At 35.2% G+C, this 11989-nt stretch overlaps 1 protein-coding gene across 1 annotated transcript; it reads left to right on the top strand.

The window, feature by feature from the left end:
* The first annotated feature begins 10155 nt into the window (after positions 1-10155).
* Positions 10156-11598, top strand: LOC112009937 (dehydration-responsive element-binding protein 1B). Its single transcript, XM_024042291.2, is given in 1 exon segment — positions 10156-11598. A coding segment is annotated over 1 exon segment (768 nt). The 5' UTR covers positions 10156-10419; the 3' UTR covers positions 11188-11598.
* Positions 11599-11989: the final 391 nt, after the last annotated feature.

Below are 11989 nucleotides of genomic sequence, written 5' to 3'. Positions count from 1 at the left end.
TCACAGAAGATATAAATCACAAGTTCTTTGTAAACTCAGAATTATAGTTCATAGTCGGTGATGAAATTGGGCATTTCATCTGCGAAGACTATAATATATCAATCACGATGATTTGTCTTGATTATGGAAATAGAGACTTCTGGTTGATGTGTTAATATGTTTTACTAGTTAAGACATATTGAACTCGACCGTTGTGAGATTTATTATTTTCCTAATGACTGTCATATGAATAATAAATCTCACGACTTGTATTTGCATGAACTCTTAATTCTGAGAGAATAATGGACCTGATCATAAGGTGTAGGTTGCTTTGATATATCAGGAGTGAGATCTATAGTTATGGTCAAAACCTCAGTATGTTGGGCAGCCACATTTAGTGTTGATGGAACATGTATTCTCAAGATGGAATTTATAGTCTCTTAACAGAGATATAAAGTATTCCCTTGAGATAAGTTTAATGAGTTTTTTATTTAGAGAGTTAGGCCTAACCACTTTAGTAAGACTAAAGTATATATTTATGGAATTAGATTTCATAAATATATAATGAATAACATTAAAGGATTAAACCAGGTACTCAAGGATTAAGATGTAGTAATTTACAAAGTGGCAGTCTACATTAATGACTTTGTATTACTACAAATATTATATGAAGGGGTTACATGTATAATAAAGTCATGGGATATAATTATAGGTAAGGCCTAGAGTGCAACTATATTTATATAGTGGTATTAAATATAGTTAATGGTTGACAGAAAAGCCTAAGGCCCATTGGAGCTAGTGTCTTATTGGTCCCTTTTGGTGCCACTCCAAGCCACACACTTAAGCCCAATTGGAAAGGCCCAAAAGGCCAGCCCAATTAGATAATTGGTTAGATAAAAAAAGGGGAAAAACGTACAGAAAAATGTGTGTGAGAAAAACATCATTAAAAAGTGGTGTATATGAGAGTGTAAGTCACTCTTCTGATTATCCCTTAGTAACCAATTGAGAGTCCACACTTCTTGGGCGTTAGTGGAATTGGAGTGAAGATCAAAAGTATTCCTAAGTGCTTCAATCTTCAGTTTTGAAATTCACCACTTCAAGGTATGCTCACTTGTTCTCTAATTCTAAAATTTACTTTGTGCATGTTATCAATATCGAATAAAGTAGATCCGTCTTAAACTTAATTTTCCGCTGCGTTCACATCTATTTCTATCATGTACGTGGTCGTGTCAGTAAGTTTTCTATTGGTGGGTAGCAATAAGATGTTAGTGGTCTAAGTCGCTATTGTAAAACTTAGATTCTTTCATAGTGGATTCAAGTATACCTTAAGGATAGCTAGGTTAAATCCTCCTCAAGTTTTTTACCGGTTTGGTTTTCTTGTGTCATTATATTTTTGTGTTTTTTATTTCCACACTTTATATTGATATGATTATATGGACTAAGTAATAACTTGACTTATTAACTAGGTTAATCTGGTTGTGTTTTACGGGGTCTAAAAACAAACAAAAAGCCAAATCTCAATGGCCCCTTGCATGCAAAGCCCTAAAATCCAATGCTAAAATCATTTTTTTATTGCCAATTTTTGAAAATTAAGGTTTTAACCAAACAAAGGACTGTCCTCGGACAAGCATTGTGGGGTATCTAACACCTTCCTCACACGTAACCAAATTTTTGGACCTAAGAATCAAGATTTTTTGTCATCCACATTAGATTAGGAAAAATGAACTTTTTCTTAACCTAGGATTGGTAATAAAATCAACTAGAAACAGATAATCGATCACACCTTAGAAAAACACAATGATTGGTGGCGACTCCATTTACCTTTGGTAATCCCTTGAAATTTGGCCTAGATTCCTGCCCTAAAACCAAAGGCAGACCTACCTTCCTCCACTAAGAGAGAGAGCACCCGAAGCTTCGCAAAAACACACACCACCATATATACCGAGAGGGGCCCTCCAACGGGGCCACGCTCGCGCAAGAACTGTCGCCATGGTGGGTGGTCGAACAAAGGCCCACGACGGCAGTGGCGGTTTTTCTGCTTTTGCCTCGATCGAGGTTGGGTGTCGACAGCGGTGCTTTAAAAATGTTGCTGTAGATCCTTATATTTTTTTTTAAAAAAAAAAATTGGCTATAGTAGCATTTTAAGACGCCACTATAGCCAAAAACCACCAAAAAAAAAAAAAAATCGATTACCAAAAATTAAGTTTTTTATTTTTTAAAATTGAAATTTAATTTTTAAAATTTGAAAGAATTAACATTAATGGTTTCAATTTTTTTTAAAAAGATGAACATGAAGAACTCAAAATTTTTTTTTAAAAAATATATATTTTCTTTTCTTTTCTTACACTAACCTTGTAAATCTATCACTCAGTTTTACAAAAATAAAAATACATGCCCCAAAAATTTACAAAACAAATAGACATTGAACATGATTTGCTTATGCGTTGAAACCAAATACAAAACACAAACCCAGATTTTTAGCACCCATATGCAATCAAACATAAAACTCAACACATATTTTCCTATATATTTGAGAAATCAAACACAAACTCAAAGAACAATGAATAAAACCCCATATTTTCACAAACCCATTTATACAGCATCGGCGGCAAAGTGGGAACAGCAGTGTGTGTTCGCTTTTTTGGATCTTCGGCGACATAAGTCAGTGGCAACATGAGTCAAAGGCATGGGTTGGAGGGTTTGATGGTGGGTCGGCAGCAACGTGGATCTGATGGTGGGTCGAAGTGAGAGAGGGATTGAGAGAGTTTTGAGAATAACATGAGAGAGCCTTTTTTTTTGGGACTGCACTAGAGAGAATTTGAGATTTCATAAATGCCAGTGAGAAAGTTTTTTATTTTTATCTTTATTTTTACAAAATATTTTGGAATATTCTAAGATTTGTTTTCTTATTTGTTTGTTTGTTTGTTTGTTTGTTTTTGCTGTTGTTGTTGGTGGTGGTTTTATTTTATTTTTATTTTTATTTTTTACAGAATATTTTAGAATATGCCATAGTTTTCGTTTACACGCGAACCTATTCGGATTTATTTTTAATTTTTTTTTAAAGTTATAGCAGTGTTCACAAACGCCACTATAGGGCCCTACCTTTTTTTTTTTTTTTTCAAGTTCTAAAATTTTTTTTTGAAGCTATAATGGGGTTTGTAAATGCAATTATAGGCCCAGGACCTATAGCAGCGTGTGCAAATGCCACTATATGTACTTATTTTTATTTATTTATTTATTTTTTAGTTTTGAACATTTTTTTACATTTAATTTTTTTTTTTTTTGAAGCTGTAGTGGCATTCTCAATTGCCACTATAGGTTCCTTACCTAAACTTTTTTATTTTTTATTTTTAGCACTGAACGTTTTTTAACTTAAAACAAAAATGAAGCTATAGTGGTGTTTGTAAACGTCGCTATAGGCCCAGGATCTACAATAGCATTTGCTAACCCCGCTATAGGGCTCTTACCTTTTTTTTTTTTTATTTTTTTTTAAATTTTTGAACATATTTTTAATGTTTTTATTTATTTATTTATTTTGTGTTGGGCTATAGCTACGTTTTACAAATGCCACTATAGGCCCTTGCAAAACAAAGGGCTTGTAGTGGCATTTGTAAAATGCTGCTATAGCCCAATCTAAAAACGAAAATAAGGCACCTATAGCAGGGTTTTACAAAAACCACTATAGGCCTTTTTACAAGGACCTACAATGGCATTTTTAAAAGGGCCTGTAGTGGCATTTGTAAAACACAGCTATAGGTCCTTCATATATGTATATATATATATATATTAAAAAAATTTGGTTGGATTTTTTTTAAAGGACCTATAGTGGTGTTTATGAAACGCATCTATAGGTTGTTTTTTAATTTTAATTTTATTTTTTAAGAACCTATGACAACATTTTACAAACACCACTATAGACCCTTGTAAGCTAGGATCTATAGTGGCATTTTTAAAATGCTGCTATAAGCCCAGTGTAGAGCTGCTGAATGGGACTATAGATATGCCTATAGCAGCGTTTTTAGAAAACGTCACTATAGGATACCTATAGTGGTGCCTTTTGCAAACGCCACTAAAAAAATGCTGCTATAGGCAGCTTTTTTTGTAGTGCCGAAAAGACTTTAGCAGCATCAAGGGCTGTGCTAGTAGGAAAATATTTATCCTGAAATACTCGATTGGAGAGTTTTTATTTATCTTGCAAAAGCCTCTAAATTTGTTTTGCAAGCTTAGCGTACCAAGCATAAAAGTTCTCTCTTTTAACAATTTGTCATGGCATGGTTACAGTATTCGATCTCAATATGGTTTGTGATGATTTTATGCCTTCAGTTGTGGGCACAGTTAATTATCAGAATCAAACTGAATAATGAGCAGTTAAGGGTATGTAAACAAATTAACTAATACATAAAAAAGAACAAATTATAAAAAATGACATGGTATTTTATTTAAATGTAAATATACAATTATATTAGATATTGAAATTAATTTTTTTTTAAATTTATTCAAATATAGAATTTAATTATATATATATATATATATATAGAAAAATGGCTGCAAATAAGACTTGAACTTTTATTTATGTGATTCTAAGTCTTTTTTCTTTTAAACTTAAAGTACTTAAAAAGATTAATTAAAGTTCCACACAGACACCAAATATCCCTTCCACACACTTGACTAAAAAGGCAAAGGAAAATGGGATCCACCTGCTACAAATATCCCATTCAGAAAATGCTAGTAACATAAAAACTAAAATATTATTACACCAATTTTTTTATTATAAAATTGTTATTGAAAATTTCTAATGGTAATAAATTGTTACTAAAAGATAAGTGAAAAAATATATATAAAAAATAAGATTCAAGATGAAGAAATTCATAAAATTAGACATTATAAAGTGGGCAACTGAACTATTCCTGAGAAATATTATATTCATAACATTTTTATAACACTTTTACAAAAAATTATTTGTGAAAACTTGTTACTAGTTCTAATTTGCAACTACTATTAAAATTACATTTTTACCCACCATTTATAACCAATATCAACTAATCACCTAGAATTTATTGTGAAAATATTATGAACATAACATTTTTCATATCATTTAGTCAATTCACTTGATTCAAAAACCGAGTTAATTTCAAATATTTTATTTTTTAAACTAAAGACGGGTGATAGCCTACATGGTTGCTTAGGTGGCATAAAAATAAATATTTTAATATCTATGTTAGTCATGCAATTTTTTTTTCATTTAATTTGAGAAAAAAAATGTAGGAATTATTTTGACCCAATACCAAAATATTAAATATTTTAATATTAAATGGACACGTTTGAAACATTATGAATCATTTTGACATTTAAGGCAAATAACAAACATATAATTGGCCATAAATTGATAATATCTTAAGTATGCATCACCAGAGGCTAAAAAAGACTTCCCTGACGATGAATTTGACACATACATAAGCCTATTCATTACAGAATGAAGACACACCCAAAACCACACATACTAATTTCACATAAAAATCCTGAACTGGACAAAATCTCCACTTGTCTTAAAAAAGGAAAAACTCACCTGCTACAAATATCCCATTCAAAAAACGGTACGTCACAAAAATTTAAACAAATTATTGCAGCAACTCACCACACCACATGTCAAGTTATAATTGGGGAAGGTTATGAACCTGAGGTGGCGATGACCAAAATTGCTTAAGTTTTTTGTGGTCTACATTCCTCACAAAATATCTTTCATTCCAAGTTGTCCTGTCAACATAATACCCCACTTCGTGTTCCTTCCACAACGTTTTGTATAAATCCTACGTCTATATATATGTCCTAACTCCCACTCTTCTTAGTTTCTCCAACAAACACCACCCTTAGCTTACTTATATCTACTGCAACACAACTAAGTGAGAAACAAATAGTCTCTTTTTTTAGCGTATTCCATTACTATAAAATAAGACCCTTTTGAGATTTAGCTTTGTTTTAGAAATACATGGTGTTTTAAGACATTTCTTGAATCCATAGTATATCTAATAGGGTTTGATATGTGTTCCACGGAGTCTGAGAGTGGTAGTGCTCGTATGTTGAACTCGTTAGACAAGAAGGTCATGTTAGCTTCCCAGAATCCGAAGAGGCAAGATGGGAGAAAGAAGTTCAAGGAGACAAGACATCCAGTGTATCGTGGAGTGAGGAGGAAGAGCCCACAAAATGGGTTTGTGAAATTCGTGAGCCTAATAAGAAGTCGAGGATTTGGCTTGGGACTTTCCCCACTGCAGAAATGGCAACGCGTGCACATGATGTGGCACTGATTGCACTCCGCGGCCAGTCTGGGTGTCTAAATTTTGCTGACTCGATGTGGAAGCTTCCAATTCCGGCTTCAACGACAGCGAAGGATATCCAAAGGACAGCAGCGGAAGCGGCCAAGGCATTTCGGCCGGCGAAGTTGGATTGAGGTTTTTGGTGGTAGCAGCAATAGTATTAGTGGAGATGGTGGAGGAAGATGTGTTTTTTTTTATGGATGATGAGGCAGTTTTCGGCGTGCCAGGGTTGTTGGAAAAATCACACTTTTCAAACCTAAACCCAAATCAACCAATAACCAAGGCGAAGTTGGATTGAGGTTTTTGGTGGTAGTAGTAATAGTAGTAGTGGAGATGGTGGAGGAAGATGTGTTTTTTTTATGGATGATGAGGCGGTTTTCGGCGTGCCAGGGTTGTTGGAAAAATCCCACTTTTCAAACCTAAACCCAAATCAACCAATAACCAAACACATGACAGGAAATTTTTAATACTAGCATTTTTAATAGAAATTTTCTAGAAATTTTTAATACCATTGTTATCAACTGTGTGATGTCATCTAAACAATGTGTATTTCCATTTGTTTGTTGTTTCAATGAGCCATGTTTGTCTTGTTCAAATTGAGATCAAGTGCAATAGGTATTGCATTGTATGCTGTGGTGCCTAGTCTCCCTGGCACTTCCCTTAGGGACGATGAATTTGGGCTCCAATTAATTTGTTGGTGGGCATCCTTCCACTCCTACTAAATGTTGCCTCAAACGCTACCTTGACAGCCCAAACCTATCCTCCTTTGATCTCTCCTTGCACTTTCCTTTCTTCTCCCTTTCTTCTCCACTTGATTTTTTCCTTCTCTGCGCTTTTCGACCAACCTCTTTCCCATTTGCACTATCTTCCCTTTTAAAGTTTCCCCTTAGTGGGGATCCAAATTATTACTTTTGTATCAGTTCCCATGCAATTCCACTTCTGCCTAGAATCCCAAGGAAAATGATTCATTTTAAGGATTCTCTGGAAACTTGTTATTGACGTCAATTAGCGTTCGTTAGCGAACTTCCCAAAGGCACTAACTGTGCTCAGGGATCCAACCTAAATTTGACCGTCCCCTCATTGGCCTCCCGTGGCCTGAGAGTCGGTATTGAGCCTAACCCGACCCAGATATAGTAGGGCACCCTCAAGCACCAACCTTACATCCTTGCACTTTTATCACTAGGCTGGGCCTATCCCTACATTGTTGGGCTAGTTTTAGTTACCTGCAACAGCCTTGGTTACATGGTAATCTTGGGCCTTGGTTTCTTAGGCCAATATTGGGCCTTGGTTACCTAAGCCCAAGTCCCTACATATGCAATTGCATTTAATGGTTGATATTGAAATTTGAAAAAAAAAAAAAACTTTCAATCTCAACCATTAAATAATATATATTAAAAAAAGTAAAATATTTTAAAATTTAAAATGTAAAATGGTAAAAAAAAAAAAAAAAAATTGTGAAAGAGGAAGGCTATAATTGTACATGTCTTGTTCTTTCAATTTTTCCTTACGTTTAAAAAGCCATTTGTGAATATATTGTACTACTTTTCAAGAATATTTTCATCATTTTTTTTCTCCTACTAACAAGATAATAGTTATTGGAGAGCAAAATTAAGACTTGAATAGAGGGGAAAAAAATAATAAAGAAAAAGAATAAATTGTGATCATAAAATTGAAAATATTGCAATTTATTTTGTAGCTAAAACTAAAATATTATTACACTGATTTAAAAAAAAAAATTGTTATTGACAATTTCTAATGGTAATAAATTGTTATTAAAAATAAGTTAAATATATATATATATATATATACAAATGAAGAAATTCATATATAGATAAAGATATCTCTTTGTTTGAAATAATTCAATCAAGTTTAAAAGAAAACTATTATTACTTTAATTTTTAAAAAAGTAACTTGATTCAAGTAAAAAAATAATAATAATAAAGAATATGAAATTAGACATTATAAAATGGGCAAGTGGACCATCTTTTGATGAGAAGTGCTATGTCCACCACATTTTTATAATACTTTCACCACAAATCATATGTGGTAACTTGTTACTGGTTGTAATTTGAAACCACTAGTGAAATTACTTTTTTACCCATTATTAACAACTAGCCACTTAAGATTTGTTTTAAAAGTGTTATGTAAATGTTATGAATATAGTATTTCTCATTTCTTTTGGTCAATCTACTGGGCTCAAAAACCCAACTAATTTCAAATATTTTATTTTTTAAACTAAAGACGTGTGGTAGCCTACATGGATGCTTAGGTGGCATAAAATTAAATATTTTAATATCTCTGTTAGTCACGCCATTTTTTTTCATTTATCACTTAATTTAGGAATTATTTTGACATAATACCAAAATGTTAAAGATTAAAATATTTAAATAGATACATTTGAAACATCATTTTGACAGACAAGGTAAATGACAAAAGAAAAATGCTAGAACCACACCATTTCACACAACTTTGGCCACAATTTGCCACGTGGCGAGTTGTGAGTGGTAGAGGTATGGTCCCACATGGACCCACCACCACACATGTAGCACTCACAACTCGTTATGTGGCGAGTTGTGGTCAAAGTTGTGTGAAATGGTGTGGTCCTAGCATTGCTCATAGGGCTGTCTATGGGTCAGGTTTTTGCCTAACCAGCAACTAACCCGTAAAAGATCGGGCGAGTGGTTTTTCAACCCGCAATCGACCCATAATAGTAATGGATTCGTCGGTTCGGGTTGCCGGCGAGAGGTGGTCGGTTTCGGGTGAACCTGATTACCATCGGAATCCTTTGAAATGCGACGAGATCCCGTCAGATCCAGCGATATTTTTGCCAAATCGTGATGAGATATCACTGGTTCGGCCAAATTCAATGGTTATTGTGCCAGAAATCAACAAATTTAAGTGAAAAAGTTGCTAGAATCTGGAAAAAAATGGCCAGAATTTGGAAAAAATTGCCAAATTTTGAATGGACTTTGGTTCGAGTTGGGTTTCATGGGTTTTGAAATGAAAAACTGACAACTAACCCACTAGGGTCAAGTTAGTGAGGTCGGAACCCGTGTCCGACCGCTGGAGTTGTCAGATCAAGTGGCAGCAGGTCGGACGGATTGGGCAGGTTGTCGGTTTCCATGGACACCCCTAATTGCTCATGACAAAAACATAATTTGCACCATATTGATAATATATTAAGCATGCATTATCAGCAGCGACATTTAGAATAGACTTCCATCACCCCAATTTGACACATATATACAAATAAATATTCATTAGAGGGTAGAGACACACACCACACATTCTTTTTTTATTTTTGGATAATCACAGACCACACATTCTACTTTCACATGGACAAATTCTTCACATGGGTAAAAAAGGAAAAAACACACCTGTTACAAATATCCCAATGAAAAACTGATAGGACATAGACATTTCAATAATGTTATAACTATAATTTTTATTACAATTTATTCACGGGATAAGTTGTAAGTGATGAAATTATAGATTAACAACTTTTACTCTACCACTTACGACTTGCTACGTGAGTAAATTGTAGCAAAAGTTATGGTCTTAATATTTTCTTAAAAATTTACACAAATTTTTGCCATTGTAACGAATTCTGAGTGAGGAAGATGGGAACCAATATGGACCTGCCACTCACAAGTTTCCATTCCGTGAGTTACTGCCGTGAGTTACGATAAAAATTGGATAAGATTTTGTGGTTGCCACGATTCAAATTGTCAATGAGGGGAGATGGGAACAAGTATGGACCCACCACTCATGTTTCCATGCCGTGAGTCCTGATAAAAATTGGATAAGACTTTGTGGTCACCATGGCTCACAAAATATCTTTCATTTAAAATTGTCGAAACAGTGGGAACTATACTTCACAGCCTGTCAACCTGATATCACACTACGGATTCCTTCCTTTAACGCTTTGTATAATCCTATCGTCTATATATATGTTCCAACTCTGACTCTTCTTAGCTACTCTTTCAACAAACACAAACGCCACTTTGATTACTTATTATATCTACTGCAGTCTGCAGCACAACTGAGTGAGAAACAAAGAGTTTTTTTTAGTGTATTTCACTCCTGTAAATCAAGTCCCTTTTGAGATTTAGCTTTGTTTTAGACATACATGGATGTTTTAAGACATTACTCTGATCCACAATATCTAATGGGGTCTGATATTTGTTCCTGGGAGTTTGCGAGTGGCAGCGATCGTATTGTGAACTTGTCAGACGAGGAGGTCATGTTGGCTTCCCAGAATCCTAAAAAACGAGATGGGAGGAAGAAGTTTAAGGAGACAAGGCATCCAGTATATCGTGGAGTCAGGAGGAAGAATCCGTGAAAATGGGTTTGTGAAATGCGTGAGCCAAATAAAAAGTCAAGGATTTGGCTTGGGACTTTTCCCACCGCAGAGATGGCGGCGCGTGCACATGATGTGGCAGCTATCGCTCTCCGTGGCAGGTCCGGGTGTCTAAATTTTGCCGACTCGGCGTGGCGGCTTCCAGTTCCAGCATCGGCGGCGGCGAAGGATATTCAGAGGGCGGCCGCGGAGGCAGCTGAGGCATTTCGGCCCGCGGAGTTGGATACAGTTTTTGGAGATGAATCGAGATGGAAGTTAAAAAGTGCAGAGGCGGCAGCTGTGGTTGTGGCAGCCGCAGCAGTGGCTGCTACAGCAGCGGCTGCTACAGCAGCGGTAGCAGTGGCTGCTACAGCAGCAGCAGTAGCGGTGGAGATGGAGAAGGAAGGTGTATTTTTTATAGATGAGGAGGCGGTTTTCGGCATGCCGGGGTTGTTGGCATGTTTGGCAGAGGGGATGTTGTTGCCTCCTCCTCATCGTTATGATGGAGATGATATGGAAACTGATACTGACATGTCATTATGGAGTTACTCAATTTGATTAAACTGAATTAAGCTTAATAGTATTGAGCTTAATTCAGCGCCTTCACATAAATAGATAAAAAAACAGCTTAATTTAGCATATAGAATGGTTACTTATCGGGAAGAATTTTTATTTTTCATTCTTATTGTTTTTGATTAATAAGTGCGGTGTTATGGGGAAAATCATAAGTTGTGGGAAAAGCCCCAGAAAAATGCTGCATTATTAATTTATATATGTTGGATGTGAGGGAATATTGGAGATGGCGTAGCCATATTGAACAAAAGAATTATATTCCATTTTCCATAATGTATGGTATAATGGACATTTTTGCAAAATAAGTTTGTACTTTAATATTTAATCTACCCATTTGGGGCATTTAGCCATTTACATCAATATACGAAAGAAAGTTGTTCAACTTCTTATTTTCAATTTTTTTTTCCATCTGATGATGCCGAAAAAACCACCAGTGAGCCACACGGTCCTCGCATACTCGAAACAACACCTGCACAACACAAAAGCTGAAGACCTTAAGAGGAGTACCGGTATGGTACCGGCCAAATACCCTCCGAAGGTCAAGTTAGAACTTCTCACAACTCTAAAGTGCTAGAGCGGGGTCAATTATGCGTACCTCGGCTTATGAGGGTATTGGGGTTTTTATAGTAGTAGAGGGTAGACCTTTCTTCCTTGGAGTAGAAGTCTTTTCCTTATAGGAATCCTTATGCGCGTAGATTGCGGAATCCTTTCCTTATAGGACTCTGATACTGGGCGTGGAATACAAGCAATTTCCCTAAAACCCATGCGTGGTGACCAAGTCATGGTT

This window comes from Quercus suber, unplaced genomic scaffold (genome assembly GCF_002906115.3).
Source record: "Quercus suber isolate HL8 unplaced genomic scaffold, Cork oak 2.0 scaffold_231, whole genome shotgun sequence".
NCBI lineage: Eukaryota > Viridiplantae > Streptophyta > Magnoliopsida > Fagales > Fagaceae > Quercus > Quercus suber.
This window is presented reverse-complemented; position numbering and strand designations above follow the sequence as displayed.